The 25,849-nt window shown below is 34.4% G+C and overlaps 1 protein-coding gene across 1 annotated transcript in view; it reads right to left on the bottom strand.

Moving 5' to 3' along the window:
* Positions 1-8,819: 8,819 nt before the first annotated feature.
* Positions 8,820-25,849, bottom strand: part of LOC121388422 (forkhead box protein F1-B-like) — a 28,555-nt gene continuing 11,525 nt past the window's right edge. Inside the window, exon 2 of the mRNA XM_041519732.1 lies at positions 8,820-9,383. Coding sequence (XP_041375666.1) covers positions 9,253-9,383 — 131 coding nt within the window. The 3' untranslated portion in view covers positions 8,820-9,252. The remainder of the gene's footprint in view (positions 9,384-25,849) is intronic.

Below are 25,849 nucleotides of genomic sequence, written 5' to 3'. Positions count from 1 at the left end.
TCATTTAATACAGCACAGTTTGATCCATATTATCTAGGTTTCACTGTACCACATAACAGTCAACAAAGCTTCACCATAATCATTTAATACAGCACAGTTTGATCCATATTATCTAGGTTTCACTGTACCACACTGACAGTCAACAAAGCTTCACCATAATCATTTAATACAGCACAGTTTGATCCATATTATCTAGGTTTCACTGTACCACACTGACAGTCAACAAAGCTTCACCATAATCATTTAATACAACACAGTTTGATCCATATTATCTAGGTTTCACTGTACCACACTAACAGTCAACAAAGCTTCACCATAATCATTTAATACAGCACAGTTTGATCCATATTATCTAGGTTTCACTGTACCACACTGACAGTCAACAAAGCTTCACCATAATCATTTAATACAGCACAGTTTGATCCATATTATCTAGGTTTCACTGTACCACACTAATAGTCAACAAATCTGTCCTTCCAAGGCACTAAATGTCGATCTATTACAAAATGAGCCAATGTTTAATGTGTGGTATTTCATAATAATCATTAAACTAATGTAGCCAGATACCAGAGAGATATATTTCTAAATGTCGATCTATTACAAAATGAGCCAATGTTTAATGTGTGGTATTTCATAATAATCATTAAACTAATGTAGCCAGATACCAGAGAGATATATTTCTAAATGTCGATCTATTACAAAATGAGCCAATGTTTAATGTGTGGTATTTCATAATAATCATTAAACTAATGTAGCCAGATACCAGAGAGATATATTTCTAAATGTCGATCTATTACAAAATGAGCCAATGTTTAATGTGTGGTATTTCATAATAATCATTAAACTAATGTAGCCAGATACCAGAGAGATATATTTCTAAATGTCGATCTATTACAAAATGAGCCAATGTTTAATGTGTGGTATTTCATAATAATCATTAAACTAATGTAGCCAGATACCAGAGAGATATATTTCTAAATGTCGATCTATTACAAAATGAGCCAATGTTTAATGTGTGGTATTTCATAATAATCATTAAACTAACGTAGCCAGATACCAGAGAGATATATTTCTAAATGTTTATCCTTAAGAAACAACATCATTCATCTGCTTAATAGATGTCTTAACAGATAGATAAAAGGCAAGAAAAGTGAATTTCTCAAAATGGTTCATTCACCACTGCATATTGCCTTAGCATTTCGAAAATGTCACAATGGCTTCTTCATTTTGAACCCATGTCATACGTAAGGACATATTTTTAAAACATACATTTAATTTTATCTCATTATCGTTTAGTCAGAATGATTTCTTCGTTAATTATCAATGGTCACCCACCCCACACGAGCGAGCGTTTCCGTTATCCCATAGCCTTAAAATGAAACTTCAAAGAAAATGAGCCATCAAAAGAAATATAATATATGCCGGTGACGAAAGACGTAGATACATTGACCCGCGCGCATTAATCTTCAAATCAATTATCACGTGACAGCCGTGTAACCCATCCGAGGGTACCACACAAAACGCGACGCACTTCACCCCCGTCTACGCCTCTTGAATCACATGAACGATTCCAAGTGGATATCAGAACACTAGGCATTTTGTTCTCCAGGCGTTTCCTTTGCACTAAGGGTCAGGTGACCTCGTGACGTAGTAAGATGGTGCGAATTCCTCGCTCCCTAGATTCAAATCGCGAAGAGAGAGAGAGAGAGAAACCTCCGCCAGAACATGCTGGACGAATTTCAGTTTGGTAAAAGACATTCAGATGGCGTTGGGAAATGAAATTGAATTGGCATGACTGTAATGCGCTTTTTACGGCATGTTTGACTTTGTAAGAGGGTATATGAGGGCAACCTATCAAGTAACCGCGGTAATTAGGCTTCAAGTGGTTTCTAAGATCGCTTCAAGTTTTTAAAAGGGGCACAACTTGAAGTCTTTAAATGTCATTAGGAAAAGCCGTATGACTATCAGATCCGCCCGACAAAGAACACGTGTCGGATACGCTGCGTGTGCGAGAGAAATCGCCCATCTAAATGCCACCATCGTCGATTGGGTATGAAAGCCATACCGAGACGGTTCGCGCTCCCGGCAATTAGCTAGTCACCGATACGGGAGATGAATGCAACAACAACAAGGTGGAATAATACGGCACAGAAGATGCAAGAAGCCGTGTCAGTTTCCTCCCTCGTCTGATTGGCTCCGTAGCTTTTTTCGAAACATTTTCTTCTCTTCTATAAAATTGCACGTGCTACGAAATCTCTTCTGTTGTATTTTCCTCAGCCAATCACTCGCGCCTGCGTTGTGTGGTGTATATATATATATATATATATATATATATATATATATATATATATATATATAATAATATAAAATGTAGAGATATTGATTATTCTATAAGGCAACGTATACTAATATATGAAAACTGCTTTTGTAATTATAAAGATGAAAAAAAAACCCCCACGATTCAAGAGGGAGGTGCTAGAGGTATGCACTCCTACTCAGAACTTCAACGTGCTCAGACAATATGTATATGCTCCGATAATATGTATGTATGTATATGTATGTATGTATGTATGTATGTATGTATGTATGTATGTGTGTGTATGTATATATATATATATATATATATATATATATATATATATATATATATATATATATATAACACCCATCACCAATATATATATGGTATAGTTGGTTGTTTTTTGTGTGTGTTTTGTGTGTGTGTTCTTGTTTGTTTTATTTTATTGACAACAGGTGATTTACCATTTATTTACACGAGACAATGACCAGTTCAGTATTTTATTTATCACCTCGATAATATACTTTAACACATTTAAAGAAATCAAAATGTTACTAGAAGATGTCATACGCATACAATTTGCAACAATAACAAGCAAATCCAAATTATTGTACACTGGTTAATTATTTTGTCAACGTGATATTATGTTTGTAAATTATTGTGTAAAATATTCTGACATATTAAAGCTATAAATCTTGTGTAATACATTATATTTATATTGTACTTCTTTAATTTAGAATTTTCTTCGCCTTGCTAACAATCTGTAGCATTTAGTGATATATAATAATAATTAAGATTGAAATTTATTGGATGTTTTGATATTTTCATGTCTTTTTACTGATTGTTTGATACCTTTTTACGTCATTAAGTTCATTCTGTTCTATATGTAGAATATTTACATGTAATAAAATGTATCTTATCTTTATCTGTTTGGTCTACAAAATTTTTAATGACATTTGTCAAAAGGTTTTTGTAGTAAACATTAGGATGCCAAATACGTAAATTGTTTGCTAAAATATCTCAATAAATCATAATGTTAAAAAGTAAAACTCGAACATTCATCCAAATTTAATGGTGGTGGGTTTTTTTTTTGTGGTTTTTTTTTTTTTATTTTTATTATTACAGTTAAATAACGCATGTATTATTTAAACAATGGATACATGAAACAAAACTCGTTTAAAATGTAGTTAATAACAATTTAAACAATCCCCACAAACAACAACAACAGCAATAACATCATCATTAACAACAACAACACACACACATATAAGCTAGAATATTATATTTTGGTGAGAGGTGCATGAGGTCATAGGGTCAACCCTTCGTAGAAGAACCTTTGTGAGGATTTCCCAGCACGACCCTGTTGCGGTGGTCGTATGTGTTATCCTGTTTTGTGTAAAAATGTCATGACAGGTAGCTCAGGAGCTTCTGGCATTGGTTATGGTTGTTGAACACTGAAGTAACACAACATTATTGCAGTATGTATATGTTATTTGCGTGGGATGCATTAAGGAACTAATTTTATTTTATTTGTCCGATACACTTCTTGACCTTTCCACAAAATTCACTGTTTCGACTCCTTCTATTTGATAGAAATGCTTCACCTTTTTGGGATGTTTTTTGTTTAATGCACCACACCACGTCTTGTTGTTTATGTAGCATTTGTTTGAATACATTTTGTCTTTGATATTTAACATTATATATTTTATAGAGGAATGATACCACATGTATGTAATTCTTAAGAAAAAGCTTGCGTTCATAGTTTTTATATAGCAGAAATTGGTCTGCATGTGTCGTTATTTTAACGATCAAGGGCCTATCTCACAAAACATCGTAAGTTTACGTCTGCACAATACAAGAGCCTATTTCACAAAACATCGTAAGTTTACGTCTGCACAATACAGGAGCCTATTTCACAAAACATCGTAAGTTTACGTCTGCACAATACAGGAGCCTATTTCACAAAACATCGTAAGTTTACGTCTGCACAATACAGGAGCCTATTTCACAAAACATCGTAAGTTTACGTCTGCGACTAGTGGTTATACCGCTCATACGTTTATACGTGTTTGGCATCTATTTACACTAATTACACTATCACGGAAAATGGAGCATTCTAAGAATAAAAGAAAATGAAATATGTGAACTGGAAACTATATTAGTGATACTATTAGTAGTCATAGTCGTACAGATTGTGGTTTAGTCGTAGATTTACGATCACGTGCAAAACGTGGCTTACGATGTTATGTGAAATTGGGCCCTGGCTTTTAGGATTATATAAAAAATATAGTATTGGCATTTTTATTTATTATTCATGAACATTTGTTAATTTTTCAGCTCCATCCTATTTTTTGTCGGTCTGTGTTATTCTGTTTTGTGTGGAAATTCATGGAAGGTAGCTCAGGTTCTTCCGTTCGTGAATAGCACACTATTAAACATTAGATAACACAGACATGTCACAAAACTCTCTTTGGTTCTCCTGGTAGAAATATTACATTACGAAATATGATCGCTCTAGGCAGTACAACGAAACCAAAACGTGTACATTTTCAGAACATTTAGATACATGATTTAAAAGCTCTATATGATCCAAATATAACCATCTAGCATAGAGGTATTTTTGGTGTTGTTTGTTTGAGGGTTTGTTTTAGTAGATTTTAGGGAGTTCGTGCGTATTTTTGTTGTTTGTTTGTTTTGTTTTGTTTTCCAAACGAACCATTAAACTGACTGTCCGCAGTTTGATGTAATTATTAAGATGCTGTCGACTAATAAATACTTTTTTTTATCAACTATGATTGCATATTATATACATTTTTCCTACATAAAATATCAATGGTTGTACATTAAACGTGTTTCTGGTCATCCTAGTGTTTGTACTAGTCAAAGTTCATTTTATTTCCAACTGTATGTCTTTTTTTTGTATTGGAAGACCAAATCCAGATTGGGCTAAATAAAAATATTCGAACGACTAGAAACGCACCGAATTTAAAGACACTGATATTTTAAACAATAATCTGTATTTAGCATGTAATTGTTCAACATTGTAAAATCTTACAATGGCACCGGACCGAGGGTAGTTCCTTTAACCTCTGCCTTTGAGAGACAAACCAAAATAGCCGAGGTGCGTTCCCAAGACAACGCATGAACGTTAAATGAATATGCATGTGAAAATAAATGAAAGTAAAAAAAAAGTATAATAGTTATCACGTTTAAAATCGCATTTCTGTACCAAATATTCGAAAGGATATTATGTTTCAATTGAGAATATTTAAAGAATGATTGAACAAAAACATTTTTGCATGTCATGAATTTTTGTTTTGGATTTTTTTTATTAGATTTGATTTCAGCTGTGACTGTGTATTTATTTACTTTAAAATGTCTCTTAAAAATATTATTTATTTTACTTTAATTTGAAAGCAAAATGCAGCTCGCATACCACACATTGCTTCGAGGCAACATCAGAATCGTGTGCTTTGCGAATGCAATTTTCAGAGCGCATGCCCGACGTCTGACCTACGCCGCGAGGTTTAGTTTTCCGAACCGGGCACGCAAACGGAATACAAAACTAAAAGAAAACACGGACCACTGTGTGCACGTCTCTTGCTCTATTTTCCCTCAATTCGAATCTGTCAGCAGCTGACTTTGGAGAGCTCTGAAATCTTCTACGTCTTCTTCTGGTGATTGAACAATCAGCGCAGACTGACATGGAAGAGATCTTGAGACATGCAATGAAGATCTTCTTCCTCCTCCCCTCTCCCTCCCCTTCTCCCTCCGGACCCCCGGCAATGCCGCGTGCAAGCACGTGGTCACGTTAGACGTGTTTGGACAACGTGCAACAACTATTGTGTCAATCTGCACGTGCTGACTGGCACTAATTCCAACCTGGGCAGACCTGTTGTCGTGGACCCGCTGGAATCCCCGTAGAGGGTGACGAAGCTCGGCCCATTAGTTCCACAATTAGAGATGCTGATACGCGCAGTTTACCGGCTGCCAGGAGGGCAAGATAGAATTGCCTGTCGGTAAACTTAATCGGTGAATGGCGAGGAAAGGTCAATTAGTCCCCAAGTAATTGAATTATGCAAAGAATAACACCACTGTGTGGAGACTTGTAGCACGTGTTCTAAACTATTCAAAACGTTCACGGAGCGGTATGCATGGAGGTGGGGGGGGGGGGGGGGGGGGGGGGGCATGCTCCCTCAATCACACATCTTTTTTTTCTTTCTTCCCACTGCCTTTATATTTTTCTGTCGCCCCACAGCACCATGATGGACACTGTAGTTGATTGTCCCACCCCAACCAATCCCAATGTGGGTGCCCTACAGTATAAAATCATGGCCACGCCAATGGTGATATGTAGTATCTGACTCGATGGAGTAGTGGTTAAAACCTTTGGGTAGATGATAGGTTCGTGTCCCAACACCGGAGATCGAACAGTATGGTTCAGTGGGGATGGGAAATGCAGGGCGGTACCTAGCCTAAAATAAGTGGGGTGGAAATACAAAGAGTATCAAAGTACAGTAATAGAATATTTTCTCCAGGTAGACAACAAGTATTTTTCAAGGATTGTTATCACATACATCCCAGGTAGGACGTGCCACCAAACCGATTTCTTTCATAGCAAGTACTAACCATGACATTAATCTGGACATGTAATCCAGAAATAAACTTGTTTTATCACCTACGTTCTTCACACTTGTTACTTTAGTTAATTCCTATTTTTCACTTTAAATTGTTCATACTTTTTCAATGTACTTTCTTCATACTTTTTAATTCACTTTCTTCATACTTTTCAATTTAATTTTTTCCCCCATTCTTTACAGTTTAATTGAATGCTTCATACTTTTCAATTCAGTTTGATTTTACAAAATTCCATACTGCTAATGGAAAACATGTTACGTTTCCTCTATGACAATAATTATCGGAAATACCATATGTTTGACATCAAATAGTTGTGTCGTTAAAGAAAACAAACTTTATCTTTTAATTTTATTCTTACTTTTCAATGTTTCGGTAATATAAATAGACTGCAAATATTAGATTTATAGTATAATATTTAAGCAAAAAAAAAAAAAAAAAAAAAAAAAAAAAAGGATTAAAGAAGTACTTTTGCAATTTATTTACAATGTATGCATTTGGTCAAATTTGTACAATGTATGCATTTGGTTCAATTTGTAAAATGAACAATACGAAAAATATTTTAATCTCTGCTTGGGTCGTAAAACTATTAAAAACATACTCCACACCTTTTCAAACGATCATGTTTATGCATTTATACAAATAATTGTCAACTCAATATCAGTATAACTGAAATGTTAACTATTTTGAAAATGAAACCCATAGAATAATAATAATAACCATCTGTTTAGATATTATATGGTTAAAAAAGTTAATTGTTTTGAAAAAAAACCCAAAACATTTTAATATCACTTTTGACAATTGAAAAAAAGCTTTAAAACATCACTTGTGACAATGGCAGTTGTTTGAATATACAACAATGGACAACCACATATTTTCAGTTGATTTTCTGTGTGTGTGCGCGCGTGTGTGTGTGTATATATATATATATATATCTGTATTTTTACTTTAGGAAAATTATCAATTAAAATTATTTTATATTTCAAATATAACATTCATATTATGCTATAGATAGCTATTATTCTAGTAATAAAAATGTTTTCTTGTGTTCACCTTGAACATATTTCACAGACATATTTCACAAAAATATACGAAAGATAACGACAGAATTAATTTACAAAATTTTATTTTTAAATGACCAGAACATCAAAATTTACAAAACATGATAAAAATATACGTTAATATATATGATTTCATAAAAAGATATCAATGAACATGAAAGGTAAAAATGTCACGGACGGTATATGAATTGTACACATACAAATACAAAAAGCGTTGAAAGGGATAATGCCATAATTTCAACGCACACATATTTTAATAACAAATAGGATATTGTTGACATACAAAATTATATGTATAATGTATAAACATGTGTATACATGATGTCAGTAAAATATATTGGCTGTCTTATTATTATCTTTCTGATTTATTCTGTATAAATAATTTGTAAAAATTATTATCAGTAATTATATGCATGTGGATTAAATAATATATATCTATTACAGTTGATTCATTCTATTAACTTATTATTCTTTGTGTCTGTCTGACTCTTTTTCTCTCTCTTTCTCTCCTATTTCTCTCTCTCTCTCTCTCTGTCTCTCTCTCCCACTTCTCTTTGCCTCGCTGTCCGTCCCACTTATATCTCCACATCTCTCTCTCTCTCTCTCTCTCTCTCTCTCTCTCTCTCTCTCTCTCTCTCTCTCTCTCTCTCGCTCTCGCTCTCTCTATTTATTTCTCTGTTTCTCTCTCCCACTTCTCTTTACCTCGCTCTCCGTCCCACTGATATCTCCCCATCTCTCTCTCTCTCTCTCTCTCTCTCTCTCTCTCTCTCTCTCTCTCTCTCTCTCTCTCTCTCTCTCTCTCTCTCTCTCTCTCTCTCTCTCTCTCTGTCACTCTGTAAATCTGTGTTCGTCTCTCTCTCTCTCTTTAATCAGTATATTCCCGATACCCACTGCCTGAGCCAAACAATTTAGTTCATTATAAAAATCAATTACATACATGTATAATCAAAAGTGCAATTTGATTATCTTTGTATACGAGTGAGTATTACCCAACAGACAACAATTTCACAACAAAACACAAACCATCTTACTATTTGGCACTGTTACATAGTTCTGGGTAACCTCGGCGGTGTAAACAAATACATATATCTTGAAACTGTTGTCAATAGCACCAAATATACCTGAGACCACGTGACATGAAATAGGTGAGTCCTTGGTGTGTATGTTTCCCGTAGATTGTGTTAGTCGGATGAAAGTGACGTGGTTTCTTGACACAAAAATAAATATTCCAGATCTATTTACACGATGGTCGCACGATCACATGGCACATTTCTCGTAGTATGCTGATGGGTGCATCGATGGCGTCATACTTCCGGTTCCGTATGAGAAATATGGTTTACGGTCACATGATGAATTCTGTTGATATGGTGTGGACGGAAGGCGCATACCTAAAAAAAGAAACACGGTGTGTTTAATATTCAATAGAAAGGGTGAACACAATAACTAAATAAATTAATCACAGACTCCACAGGGAGAAAACAAAATAAACATTGATTTTTACACACCCGTTGGTGAGAACATCATTCGTTATTTTTGATAACACATACTGTTAACACATATACGTGTGATACTGATTTAAAGATACACGACTTGCTACTCAAAGGTGATGTCCACATCGCTACTGCAATTCCATCCAATGAAAAAATAAACACAGTCAAAATCGACTACTCTGTAGTGTTTAAGTTAACCTAAAACTGACTACTTTATGACGCATACGTTAACAAGAGCTATAGGCGTAAATAATGTTTAGTAGAAAAAGATATTTAAATTTATTTTTGAAGATGCGTAAAAGAATACAATACTACATTCGTGTTCTTTAGATATTATTTATCTTACAACTCATTAAATACGTTTTACAACAACACGCTGTAAGATAAATGGTATCTAACAGCCACTCATGTCATATTATCTATGTATATTCATGTGTTAAGGAGTCATAATAGACATGCTTCAATTCTGATCTACGAAAACAACAAGGGAAGTAATTTCGCCAGTTTTAGGCAATACAGTAACATTTGGTAAATAATCAAAGAGATTGTCAGAGTTTGCTGCCATTATAAGATATTTCCTAGTAAAAAAGCCTTTTAACGATTAAAATTGCGTATTAAATTAAATACATTTTCTTGCTTAGAATATCTGTGTTTGCTTTGTTCAATGTGTTTCTAATCATGCTAACATTTGTAATACTAAAACTTTTTTTTGTTTTTATTTCCTAATATATATTTTAGTATTGTATTTGTACGTATAAAATTAGTTTGGGCCAAAATTCTGTTGAGACTACTACAAACATAAAGACTACGAGAAACGTATTGAATATACAGGCACTGGTATTCTAAACAAGGAAATGTACGTCCAGGCTCTGTTAGTTGATCACATGTCACAGTAACAGCAAATAACGTATAGTGAGTGTCTTTAATTCTAGTCGTATCAATATTTTTTCAGAGAAGATAAAATTTGTTTTGTTTAATGACACAACTAGAACACAACGATTTAGTAGTCATCGTCTACTGGATGTCAAACATTTCATAATATTTACAGATTTTAATAGAAACTCGCTACATTTTTCTATAAAGAGCAAGGAGTTTTTTTTTAATTTTTTAAATGCACTTTCCACAGGCAATACAGCATATACTCGTGCCTCACGACTGGTATATAAAAGGCCGTGATATGTCTTTTGGAAATGCATATAAAAGGCCCCTGACTGCTAATGGCAACACAAATGTAATGGTTTCTTCTAAAGATTGTCAAAATAAAAAAATAATTGACATACAGTATTTCTTACATACTTTGTCTGTGTTATTCCTTTATGTTTTAATATTAAAATATAAAATTTTTATGAATGAATTGATAAATATTTGCTGATGTATATATACACTGCTTGTTTTTAATAGATAGTTTTGACAATAACATATTTTAACTTGATAGACATAATTTTATTTTAACAATAAAATGTGCTCAACTATAGTTATTATAATACTATTCTCTAAAGAAATAGTCTATATTAATAAATTAATATAAATTATAAACCATTGATATATTATAATATTATACAGTAATTATTAATTCAATATCGTTGACAAAACATTTATTATATTTACTTAAATTATTTGAAGATAATATATTATTATTATTGTTAATATATTATCTTCAAATAATTTAAGTAAATATAATAAATGTTTTGTCAACGATATTGAATTAATAATTATAATATAATAATATATCAATGGTTTATATATTATATAATATATATATATATATATATTATATATATATATATATATATATATATATATATATATATATATATATATATATATAATATATATATATGTTTTGTTTTCTTACAAACTGGAAATGGAAATGTTGTTTTCTTGTTCAATAAATGCCACGCACACATTATATATTGCAATAGTGAATTTAGTTTTTAAATTAAATTGCTAGACATAATAAAACAATCATGGTGCATGTACTGTGATGAGACATATATATATATATATATATATATATATATATATATATATATATATATATATATATATATATATATATATTACCCCATTAAATCTTACTATATAAATACAGTCCTGAATACAAAAATGAAATACACTTTTCCGTATTCAAATCAACTGCCGGAACTATACCGTATTCAACGCTACTATTTATAGCACATGGTTACCGGGTTTGCCCTTCGCGATATGTAAACAAAGTTGGTGCTTGGTTTGTTTAAAATGCTATTTTGTGGAACATTTAAACTGAAAACAGACGAAAACGGTGACAAATATTTACAATTTAATGAGCGCGATACCAAAACTTGAGACGGGAACACTACTAACCAACGAGCTTTTAATCCATGATAGTTAAGGTCGACGACAGTCACTTTTTGGACCCTTGTTTTGGCTTCGTACACAATTCTTATTCTTATTCAATAAATAAAACATCTCCAACCGTAATTTTGTGATATGATATATTTCACAAAACGTACCTTTTATTTTTTTCATCTTTTAAAACTTCAAATTAATATTTTGTCCAGAATTATGAAAACTAAAAAAAATACCGACCTGTAAACAGCGTTGTCTGCTTGTTATAGGAATTTGACAGGGGTCAAGGTTAGTAGACTAGTTTTTATTTTAATGTGGCGCAGCACTGTAATAATACAGCTAATTTTGAATTTAAATGACGTCAGTATTCCAATTCCTTACAATAACCATAAACTGGGTACATGACGTTTCCTTTTTGGAAAAATTCCAACATTACTAATGCACCTGGATGTGTTTGAACAAAATCTTGTGATTAAAAAAATTGTACCTTTTACAAAATATGGATTTCTAGTGAAATTACGGTAAGATATGCTATATTTATTGTGTACGAAGCCAAAACAAGGGTGCGAAAAGTGACTGTCTTCGATTTTAGCAACAATGCCGTCGCATGCACCGTCTCCTCACGTAGAAAACTTGGATGAACTGTCAACCGGATTATTCAGTGGAGCGATGATTTATGGAGGCACATTTAATATAAACTTAAACCTTTCAGCAACGAATAATTCCATGAACATCAATAAAAGAAAATACACCGATGACGACACAGACACTGAGTGAACAATTCTTGGCATTTTTCTTCATTGATAAAACTGGCACGCTGAGGGTTTTCTAACGTAGTACGAGCAAATTAAATATTATATTGTTCGTGAATTTTAGCTATTACATTGTCTTTAAAAGGCATTTCAAACAATATCATTAAAATTATAGGTAACTTTTCACTCGTTCTTTCTTATTTCTGTTTATTGTTTAAATAGAACTATATTCCTATGTGTAATAATTGGTGGTTCATCGTTCCGCGCAGTAACACAGCTGACCTAGTTGCGTAAATTTAGAAATCCCCGTCATTAGCTAGCAGTGTTACAATTTTTTAACTATTATTTGGGAAAAAATTTCCAATTTAGGGTATGTAATAAATACAAAACTACATATATGTGGTTTTCTGATTTCTGTATTCCACGACTGTATTTCCTGCCGGAAACCCCTCTGCCTGCGGCATCGGGAATACAGTCGTGGAATACAGAAATCAGAAAACCACATATATGTAGTTTTGTCTATATCTATATATATATATATATATATATATATATATATATATATATATATATATATATATATATATATGTGTGTGTGTGTGTGTGTGTGTGCAAACTAAAAACTTGTCAGATAGTTTTGTTTTAATGGTTCCATGCTATTGGATCCACAATGTTAAAGTATATGTACCCACAATGTTAAAGGCAACTACATGCAAAAGGTTATTATTCTATGTAAATTAATGCAAATGTTTATCATTTTCAGTTACTAGTATGTACTGTATTTGTGAATTATTTATGTTGTATAACGTACTTATATGTTTCATACCGGTCGCATGTATGCCTTTTGTACAATAAATTATTGATTGATGCCCTATTTGTCTTCGTTATTTCATGATATGCCCACTTAACTAGAGATAACCGAATCGAATTCGTAGTTCTTTAAACCAACAGTTTCAAATTGTGCACAAACACTTTTTATCACAGATTATCACGGGGCGTTGATCGTTTCCAAAACGGATAGAAGTGAGGGGAAATGAGGGGGGGGGGGGGGGGGGGGAGACCCGCTGGCTTAGACAAGATGAGTCGAAATTTCTCCCATCTCGAATCGGGGCTAGAATTACTGTTCAAACTCGGTATGCAACACTAGAAAAACACGTGTTATTCTACGCAGGGACCACCTACCAATAGAAGAGGAAATATACAAGAGAGAAATCAACATGCTCCGAACATCCGTTGACATGCTTTTTCTGGCGTAGCTCAATTTCGCTGCAGGCTTCCATTTCCATAGACAGTCTGGCTACAAGTTCCATGAAATTAGCTTTCTCTGCTTTTTCTTTCACATCAAATGCAAAGATTACTATACCCCAAGCAAATGCAGTTATATCTTTGATTTTAACCACTTTATCGAACAGATCTATTGCAAAATATTTTGTGTTTCTGGTTTGCTAAGTGAACTAGAGAAAAATGTGTTATACTGGGCGTTATTGTTTTGTTAATTTTGAGCCAAGGAATTTCTTGTACATACAAGGGTATTTGTTTCTTAATTAGAGGGAGTGCGAGGAAGGAAGAAAGGAAATAACGTTATCGTGTCGGTTATAGTTTGAGAAAACAGGTTTCAATTTTCGAAAAATATATAAAACGCCAGAAACTCTGCGGTTTGTTCTCCACCTAATGGACTAATCTACATATTTATTTTTGAATTATTCTGTGATAAATATTCACTTTTTAAACAAGTGAATAGACATCTCTTTCTACAAAAGAAATTAGTAAATATAAAAATATATGCCATTTGAATTTGCTATAAACAAATATACAAATAAACAAAATTTACTAAATATATAGCAAACATATCGATAAGCTGTAACGATTAAATTGTATTAAAATTATTTTATACATAAAGTTTATATTGTCTTTCAAAAGTTCGTGACATAAAATTAATAAGAAATAAAAGTGGTTAATATACCCTACGAATGCGCTATATTCAGTCATTAAATATTAAGTAGGTCGGGTTCTTATAAATTAAACTAATAATAACAAAACTAATAAAAGTAAAATCCTATGTGTAGTGAAAGACGGAGATTTAAACTAAGCAGAGAGAATACTAATAATAGCCATTAAATACAAAAGAAGATACACGCATCTCTTTGTTTCCCATTTATAGCATATTAAACGGACATTCCCGAGTTTGCGGCCTTGTGAGATGTTTCCGACTAATAAAATAGTTCTACGATTAAACTTATATATTAAATATATTTTCTTGTTTAGAATATCAGTGTCTGTATGTTCAATGTATTTCTGGTCATCTGAATATTTGTAAGGATCCCAAACTGGATTTTGTCTTCAAATAATTTCGTACGTACGAAAAAATAATAGTACAAATATTAGAACGCCCAGAAAGACGTTTAATACAGTCACTAATATTTATGCAGAAAAATATATTTGATAGGTAATTGCAATCGTTAAAAAGTCTCTGTTAGTGGATAACATGTTAAAAATTGCAGCAAACTCAGGAATGTTCCTTTCATTTTATTTGTAATTTGCTTCCTTTTTTGTCTGTTAATTTTTTTTAAGTGAATTTATAGCATTATGCAACATTATGTAACCTAAACGGTTTAATATAAGAAAATATTAGTGAAATCATTCCATAGGAGATATCGATGTGTATCTTATTAAGTGTCCCAGGATTTTGTTTGGTTATTTATTGTCACCCCCCCTCTCTCTCTCTCTCTCTCTCTCTCTCTCTCTCTCTCTCTCTCTCTCTCTCTCTCTCTCTCTCTCTCTCTCTCTCAAGCACCACCGAAACCAATATTGTGTAACATTATTTTGTCAAATAATTGTATAATCTGTGACCACAATTTTAATAATGTCATAGAACATAAATCATGTAAGAGGGGGTGGGGTGCAGTCTCATGTATTACATTTAATTTTCATTTTATAATACTTCGAATTGTTACACGTATGCAACTAGTGTAATACTGGTATTCAAACTCTGCCAGCTAGCATATGATTATTATATTGAGCTATATCACAACGGCTGCCAGTTTAGGCACGTCAAGGCACGACTGACATTTATTTGACACATATCTTTCATCACGAAATATTGCTTCTATATATTTTCTAACTTAATTATTTATTTAATTGTCCTGCCACTGTTTCTAAAATTCTGGCAGTTTACGCCCACCGATGACACGTGCTCCCAATCTCCGACCCCGTTATCAATTGATTTCATTTCTACATCTTTTGATAACACGTGCAGATGTACATTTCACAATTTTTGATATTTCTGACACAAATCTTACATCACGTGTGGCGCACGTGATTTGCAAGACACCATGTTCGCCTCCCACTGCACGTGTTGTGCACGTGCAAAATAGCTGAAAAACACCAAACATTCTAGTTGCACGTGCAACACAGGAGCAGCCAGATTAGAATCAGCGATCGAGATCTTTTTTCGGCCGGAATTGTGCGTGCAATTAATTCGAAACAGGACGATTTGGTTTGTTCGAATTTCTCGTCTCTCTCTAAGCTATCTAATATAGCTGAAGGGACGAGTCCGCCCTGCTTTTACAGGTGGGAGGGACATTCCTGTCATAGAATCCCCGTCACAGAGACATCTCAGTTGTATCAAAAATTAAAGTGATTGTTTTCGTGATAATGAAACAGTAGGCTATGGTGCTAATTCGAGTAATGTCGAGGTTGTGCGATCAAGGAGCTTGGGTGTCTGTAAACACATCCAAAGCCATCGGCATGTAGGTCCAAGCTTTGATTCCCGAACAATATGTATGACCGCAGAAACCTACTTGTGTCCAATGTGTTACCGTGATATGAAAACAAACATGAAAAAACCCCTTGGTTTTAACAAATTCTTGAAAGAAATAATATCCCTTTACATGTTTCATTTTCTCATCATGAGAGATTCCTTTTTGATTCTAAGAAAACGAAACCTGTAAAAGGATATCAGCATTACGTTTAAGAATCTTTTAATATATATATATATATATATATATATATATATATATATATATATATATATACAATGCTGTCCACTTGTTTTGATTTACAACTTTCACACACACACACACACACACACACACACACACACACACACACACACACATTTATTTGTGTGTATGTATATAGATAAGATAAATAAAATTTATTGCATTTAAACATTACACATGGGAATAGAGCGCACAAAATAACATTAAAAAGTAGCAATATCAACAAACAATGACTATAGTTTTATATTCATATATACATATACATGTATATCACTACTACAATCAATTCATTATATTGGAAAACCAACTTGCAAATAACACCTATGCTGGCTGGGTCCTGATTTTTCATAATAAAAATAAATTGTTCTTTGGGTGTCATATTTAAAAATTAAGGGTTGTAGTTCGAGATAAAATGAAATAACTTTGACTGTTGAGACTTATATTTCTTACATTGAAGAATGTGATGAAATTAATCTTCAATGGCATGTATGTATGTATGTATGTATGTATGTGTGTATGTATGTCTGTATATATGTATGTATGTATGTATGTATGTATGTATGTATGTATGTATACACATACAGGGAGGGACAGAGAAGGAGACATACAGAGAAATGAGCGATAGAGGAGGACAGGAGAGAGAGAGAGAGAGAGAGAGAGAGAGAGAGAGAGAGAGAGAGAGAGAGAGAGAGAGAGAGAGAGGGGGGTGACAGACAGAGAAAGAGGAGGGAGAGAGAGAGAGAGAGAGAGAGAGAGAGGCGGGCAGGGAGGGAAGGAGGGAGAAAACGAGAGAGAGTGAGAGAGAGAGTGTGTGTGTGTGTGTGTGTGTGTGTGTGTGTGTGTGTGTGTGTGTGTGTGTGTGTGTGTGTGTGTGTGTGTGTGTGTGTGTGTGTGTGTGTGTGTGTGTTACTACATGGTATGCCCCAGACAGTATTTTTAGGTGATGGAATCAACGTGAGGGTACACCTGAAGCAATTTATTCCCTGCTGCTGTTTCCCAGCATGCAAGATCGGTTGACTATTTGTGGCACGAAGACAAATATTGTTCGTGCATTTCACTGCCAGGTGATACAATAGTGTGATCATTTCGGACTGTTCTTAAAATACCTGTGTTGTGTGTGTGTAGGGGGTGGGGGAGAATCACTAAAAAGATTAGCACAAAAGAGAAATACACCAGAAAGTAATGTAGGTGTATCGAGTATAATTTGTTGACAGCTGGGTCAGGTTTCAGATGATTTTATGTGCTAAAACGAGATGGGATGGTGAAGATTATAATAGAAACGAGATGGGATGGTGAAGATTATAATAGAAACGAGATGGGATGGTGAAGATTATAATTAGAAACGAGATGGGATGGTGAAGATTATAACAGAAACGAGATTGGATGGTGAAGATTATAATAGAAACGAGATGGGATGGTGAAGATTATAATAGAAACGAGATGGGATGGTGAAGATTATAATAGAAACGAGATGGGATGGTGAAGATTATAATAGAAACGAGATGGGATGGTGAAGATTATAATAGAAACGAGATGGGATGGTGAAGATTATAATAGAAACGAGATGGGATGGTGAAGATTATAATTAGAAACGAGATGGGATGGTGAAGATTATAACAGAAACGAGATTGGATGGTGAAGATTATAATAGAAACGAGATGGGATGGTGAAGATTATAATAGAAACGAGATGGGATGGTGAAGATTATAATAGAAACGAGATGGGATGGTGAAGATTATAATAGAAATGGACAATAGTTAAAGTTTGCTTTTTGTTTAATGACACCACAAGAGCACATTGATTTACTAATCGTCGGCTATTGGATGTCAAACATTCGCTCATTTTGATATAGTCTTAGAGAGGAAACCCGCTACATTTTTCCATTAGTAGCAAGGGATCTTTTCTGTGCACCGTCCCACAGACAGGATAGTACATACCACGGCCTTTGATATACCAGTCTTGGTGCGCTGGCTCGACCGAGAAATAACCCAATGGGCCCACCGACGTGAATCGATCCTAGACCGACCGCGCATCAGGCGAGCGCTTTATCACTGGGCTACGTCCCGCCCCACTGGACAATATATGCCTGAGACAGTTGTCCTAGTTATGTCGTCTTGTTTTATTTTACATTAAAACATTTTTGTATACCATATTGGCACGAGGTCTCACTATGAATAAACAGTTCGCTCCAGGTGTAGTCATGTAGTGTAACTGGGGAAACAGGTGAGCATTTGAGTTTTAAGGGGTGGGGTATACCTAATTAAGACTTGCGTATAATACCAGATTCTAAGGAGGGACAGTCGTTTATTTAGGGCGGGGGTGCTGGTTTGATTTACTTTACACTTAACAACCTTCTATGTTATATTTTGTGCGTTGGAGGCTACTCTAAGATACATAAGTGAGAATGTTCTTCAAGATGTTATTTGACACCCACTAGGTGATGTATATTTTGTGCTGAGGTATTTTTAAACAGTTATGCATTCATTTTAAATTGAAAAAGGAACGTCTACATTGTCAAGAAGTTCTTTTAAATTGAAAAAGAAAGATATTTATAAACTGGGAAAATAAACAAAGAATTTTCAGCTGCCAAAACATTACACATTTTTAAACTGAGAAAAGTACTTCTGAATTTTGAGAAAAGTACATGTACTTCTGAATTTTAAAAACAGGTGCTTCTCATTTTAAATAAGGCACTTATAAATTGGAAAAGTAAACAAAGTTGGGTTTTTTAATCTAGACCTAAAAAAGGCACTTGACAAATTCAAAAAAAGCACGTCTACATTGAAAAAAGGGCACTTATAAACTTAAAAATGCACTCTTTTTCTGGGAGCACCTTTCCATTCCCCACCCAGTTAGGGCTAGGGTTTTTTTTTCTTCTTTTTTTTTCTTGTTTTTTTGTGAAACAGATCTTGGCTTTCAAGACTTTCGCTTGGAAATCTGGTTCGCACATCCACCGGCATTTGACAAACCACGACCTTTTTACTTCCAAAAGAAAACACTCGGCTTATTAGCACAGCCGGGCATGTGTGACTGAAGTTTGGTTTACATCATTTCGTGTCTTGGGACTGCAAGCAGCCGTGTTACTTCCTTGCGTAAATTGAAAACACTTCTCACACGGCTGGCGGTGTTTGAGGCCTATTATCCATGTAACTCAATTTGCGAGATTGTGGCAGCAAATTGGCCTGATGCGGCGCAGCAAAACGGGAAGCATCAGTAGAACAGTGTGCCAGTCATTGATATGTCATTATATTTCTGGCATACGTCACACGATCTGTTATAACTAATTTATTAGAACCAGCGCGGACAAAAAAAAGAAGAAGAAGACGAAAATGTGTTATAGGAATGTATAAATAGCTGGTAACTTTAAATATTCTTTGTAGCTCAGGATAGTCTGTTTCAGGAAGAAAAAAGATATTTGACTGACTTGCCGGCAAACAGTGACCGACTGACTGACTGGCTAAGTGACTGACTGACTGAATACAATAATGAATGAAAGAACGAATGAAAGAACGAACGAACGAACGAACGAATGAAATAATAATAATGAATGAGTGAGTGAGTGAGTGAGTGAGTGAGTGAGTGAGTGAGTGGATGGATGGATATATAGAAAGGCGGAAATTTACTGACTGAATGAATGAATGAATGAACGAATAAATGAATGAATTAATTGTGATAATTATGAACGTATTCATTTGTAACTGTTCGAGTGACTAATTCACCGTAAGTAATAGAACTTGTGTTTTCACTACTGGGGGATGGGTCGACGTGGGTGCATATTCAACGGTTTACATTGATTCACTCACAACACAATTCATAGATTAAGTTACTTTTTTTCTCCATTAAAGAATGACTGTTTAACGACACCCCAGCACGAACAATGCATCGGCTATTGGGTGTCAAACTATGGTAAACGATTCTCGATTATTATTTACTGCATTTTGCCCTACAAGTGTAAACTAGTTAGCTACTGGTAGTTAGTGGAAGAGAAGTCTTACACCTCCACATCGAGTCGTTAAAACTACCTGAGACTGGAAACCGGTACATGGGTTGTGCGAACCCAGTACGTACCAGACTTTTAAAGGTTTTGTTTCGTTTAACGACACGACTAAAGCACATTGATTAATTAGTCATCGGCAATCGGATTTGAAATATTTGGTATTTTTTGTAATCTTAAAAAAAACCTGCTACATTTTCCACTGGTCAGTGGTACATGGTTTTGATGTGCATACTCAGAGCAGGCTGTTATAGCACACGCCTGCCTAGAGCGCAGGTTCTGACCACTGATTGCTCCTTTGTCCAAGACCATTTTACACTAGCAACAACGGATCATTTACAAGCACATTCCCACAGACAGAACAGCACATATCACGGCCTCTGATATACCAGTCGTGGGGCTCTGTTTGGGACGGGAGAAAATATTGAGTCCGCCGATGAGGTTCATCTACCAGTTGTAAGGTTAATTTTGCATGGTTATCACATCCTATAATTGTAACAGGCAAATATCAGCCATTAACGTTTACCGACGCGTGAATCAGACAGGGTGCTGTCTTTGGCCGTATCGCTAATGTAATGACGTTAGACAATTATGAATCTGGCCGCTGTAATCTAGCTGCGGTACGTGACGTCACACGTGACGAGTGGCTGTGTAACGGTGCTTGAGACGGCCGAACAAACCCAGTTCCCCGTCATGTAAACACTCAGTTCACATTAGTGTCAGGGGAAAACCTCCCAGGTTGCGTAAAATCACGAAATCTTGATGAAACGAATCAAGGAGAGGAATTCCTTGTTATTCTTGCCCGTGGGTCGCTATGCTCACAAACCTGGGACGTCATCTTGAACGAGTTCTGTTCCGCCGATGGCTGTTATTGCGATACCGACACCAATTAGAAGAGAGAACAATAACAATAAATTGTTTTGTTTCATTTATATAAAATGCCGAGTTGTCTTGGGCTTCGTACATTTGGTTAAAGTTACCGAAGGTGGGTTTTTTTTTTTAGAGCTGGCAGAATACTAGTGATATTTTTTTTAATACTAAGACATTCAGATTGTATAAAATTTTGTAGTTTGTTCTCATGGTTTGTGGGTAAACGTCAAATCTACTTAGATTTAAAGTGTGTAAGTCATATGCAAATGAAATGGCTTTTAAAAACAGGTCTGCTTTAGTCTGACGAATTGATTTATTTCCGTGGGTAAACCAGTTATTGTTAAAATGAAAAAGATGAAATTGTGAAAAAAAAAACACCCCAAAAAACATCTTTCCACTAAGTTAGTTTAATACTGGTATCATTACCGATACGTCATTTTAGTGTTTTTGTTTATAGATGGTTTTTCAGTAAAAAGTGTTTGATGAAATATTTAATTAAAATACAGAAACTTTCAAAATTAAAAAAAATAGCCTTCTCTAAAATTATGGTACCATCATACACAAAAGTGTAAAATCTGATTGTTTTCAATTTTGTACCTTGTCGACATCACAGCAAAAAGCAACATTAAAATTAATTTTCTAACAGTATAAAACTCACGACTATAGTAGTTGCATCGTTTCGTGTAGTATTGAACTGCGTGTACACACTGCGAACTTAAACGAACATCACTAGATACTCTTTGAATTATTTACATCGTAATAATCATTTCGATCCCTGTTCAGATGGAAACAAATTAACGCACCACCGCTTCTTTAATGCATCAAGTCAAACATCGTTAGCGTAACCAGATAAACATAGGGCTACCAATTTGAACGCACGCGCCAAACTATTTCGGTTTTCCAGTTCAGCGAACTGTGTCACTACAGGACAGGGCAATCATCTAACTGTTTCCCTTTTTGTTTAGAAAGAATTACTGCCACTGACTTAAATCTCGGTTAAAATTAACTTGTCCTTGCATTATAATTTTGAGAACGGAGAACTCAGTGTTAAACCTTGTGACTCACAACAAGGATCTAGCTAGGTCTGTAGAACGCTAGCCTAAGATGGTTGGGTCGTAGAATATAAACTCTTTGGACCAATTTGTTTTTTCCTCCATCGAAGAGAGTTCCCCGCGAATGGTTTATGAAATGCGGTGGAGCGTGCTGTCCTGTCTGTAGGAAAGTACAAATAAAACATCTTTTGGTGGTGATGAAACGAATTGTAGTGTATTTGCTCTGAAGGTTAGGTTATGTGTCAGAATTGCCAAATGTTTGACATGCAATAGCCTATGATTAACTACTCAATGTGTTCTAGAGTCATAATTAACTAAAACAACTTTTTTGTATGACTTAATTACTGTTCCGCCAGATTGATATAAGCTATGTTAGCTGAATTTACACACGCACACAAATAATACCCCATCCAAATGGACATTTACTCCGCTAACCTCCATCTCAACTCGGGGCCTCTTAACTTAGATAACGTTTGCCCAACCCTTCTTCATATATATTATTGTATGCAGTAAATATGTTTTAATCAATCACCCTCAGTCTAGGATGGAGCCGGTACTGAGTTACGAACCCGGGACCCACAGTGTGTTCTATGACTGCACCTGTCCCGCACCCCGGGCCGTCCCGATCCATTAAGAGTGTGATGGCACGGGCTAACCACGGCGCGTTGCGTAAGTCAGTCGTCCCAGCAGGACCTCACTCGTTTTAATTGTCCCGGCAAATGGGAAACATCTTGATAAAGAAAGAGATTCGCCATGCCGATGAAAGATGCCTTAGATAAGACTACGCATGGGGTCTGCTGATACTCCCTAAACTCATCTATTATAAAGATCCGTACAATACACGTCTAACAGAATTATTGTCTGAGTTTTATTGAATAATCTTATAATTTGTAATTTATCATCATCATGGTCGTCATCATCATCATCGTCGTCATCATCATCATCATCGTCATCATCATCATCATCATTATTATATATTACAGTTATATTATATCCAATGTATTATCATCATATTAATTATTATACACCACATGATGCGCGGTCGGTCTGGGATCGATTCCCGTCGGTGGACTCATATGGTCTATTTTTCGCTCTAACCAGTGCACCACAACTGGTTTATCATAGGCCGTGGTGTGTGCTATTCTGTCTGCGAGATGGTGCATATAAAGTGTCCCTTGCTTTTAATGGAATTTTTTTTAGCGGGTTAAAATATACAAATATCTATGATTGTCAAAATTACCAAATGTTTCACATCCAATAGCCAGTGATTAACAATCAATGTGCTCTAGTGGTGTCGTTAAACAAAACAAACTTTATTTCACTTTATTTCAAGATATTGCATTAATTATTTTTAGAGTGAAAAATAATCATAATTGTCGTTTTAAGGACATTACACTATTTTATTTTATACATGTCCTTTCTACAAAGATGATGTGTGAATTTTAAGAATACGATATGTAATACAATAAATATTTGTCAACGAAATTCAGTTTTAAAAAGACCGTCCTGAGTTTGCCGTCAGTTAAAATATTTCTGACTAACAGAGCTTTACTGTAGTTTTAGAAATTATTGTGAGACTAATTTCAAATTGGTCTGCTACGAAACATCAGGACGATCAGAAACACACTGAATATAAAGACTGATATTCTAAACAAGAAAATGTGTTTGATATGTAGTGTAGTGGTTAAAATGGCCCGGAAACATATTTCACTCGCAGAAACACCAGGCCACTCCCTTTAAAATATTTTTAATGATTTAATTAATAATGTACCCAGACATTTTAAAATGCAGATATCTTATTTAGTTATATAAAAATACAATTTTCATTTCGTTTTGCATCAAACAAGGTTGCATACAAGCATTGACGTTGTTAACATTAAGACCATCACAAACACATTAATGCATATTTGCTCTTTATATTATATGTATGTTAATTTTTTTATTATTATATTATTGATAATCTTTCTTAATTCCTGTAAGGTATGACTTGTGTACTTTCGTATTGTATTATCTATTACATTTAATTAGTGTGTGCCTAAGGTTAGACTTAAATAAAACATTTGTCTCTCTGTCTGTCTGTCTGCCGGTTGGTCTATTTGATATACATATGTGCTTAAACATTAGGACGATCAGAATTTGTATATTTTAACACTAGGACGATCAGAATCACATTCATAGATATTTGTATATTTTAACACTAGGACGATCAAAATCACATTCATAGATATTTGTATATTTTAACACTAGGACAATCAGAATCACATTGATAGATATTTGTATATTTTAACACCAGGACAATCAGAATCACATTCATAGATATTTGTATATTTTAACACTAGGACGATCAGAATCACATTGATAGATGTTTGTATATTTTAACACTAGGACGATCAGAATCACATTGATAGATATTTGTATATTTTAACACTAGGACGATCAGAATCACATTCATAGATATTTGTATATTTTAACACTAGGACAATCAGAATCACATTGATAGATATTTGTATATTTTAACACCAGGACGATCAGAATCACATTCATAGATATTTGTATATTTTAACACCAGGACGATCAGAATCACATTGATAGATATTTGTATATTTTAACACCAGGACAATCAGAATCACATTGATAGATATATATATATACATATATACATTTTGTATTAAATAAATGAACGAATATATATATATAAATAAATATTTTTAAAAATACGAGTAGAATTATAAACATTGTTATATTATTACCATACAGTGAGAAGATTTAATAACGAGCACGGGAGAATGGTGGCAGTCAGGGTTTAATTTACTGTGTAGAAACCAAGTCATTACTCCAATATTTCTTATATCTTACACCATTAGTTGTTAACATGGCGAATAGGTTTTCTGCTTTCACATACATGAAAAGATCACTGTGTTTCTCAAACAAATATTTGTATATTGTTCGGCAACTGTCTACTTTAGATACATAGTTGTTTCTATAAATACCGATTCTTCTACATATTCGACCGTGGCGATAATATACCATTAATCTTTCTGGGCGACTATTTTCTATGCCCTACCAATCAATGTCTAATAGATCAACAGTAAATGACTCGCCTAATGTCCGCGATGTAATCCACTAATGATTTCTCCCAGGTGCTACTTTCACCACCACTTTCATTATTCACGAGAGAATAAATCTGATTGGTTGTGCCAGTCCGCCATGGATATTTGACGCTGACGTCAGAAATGTGTATTCTGTCAAGGACATCATCAGTGGTGATATGTTTATTTCTCTCATAAACTGAAAGGGACTTTAAAGTAAACAGTTTCATAGTTCCCGGCATCCAGATTTATATAGCTAAGATGGAGTACCAGGAATC

This window comes from Gigantopelta aegis, chromosome 14 (assembly GCF_016097555.1).
Source record: "Gigantopelta aegis isolate Gae_Host chromosome 14, Gae_host_genome, whole genome shotgun sequence".
Taxonomy (NCBI): domain Eukaryota; kingdom Metazoa; phylum Mollusca; class Gastropoda; order Neomphalida; family Peltospiridae; genus Gigantopelta; species Gigantopelta aegis.
Note: the sequence above shows the minus strand (reverse complement) of the source record. Positions and strands in the feature narration are given on the sequence as shown.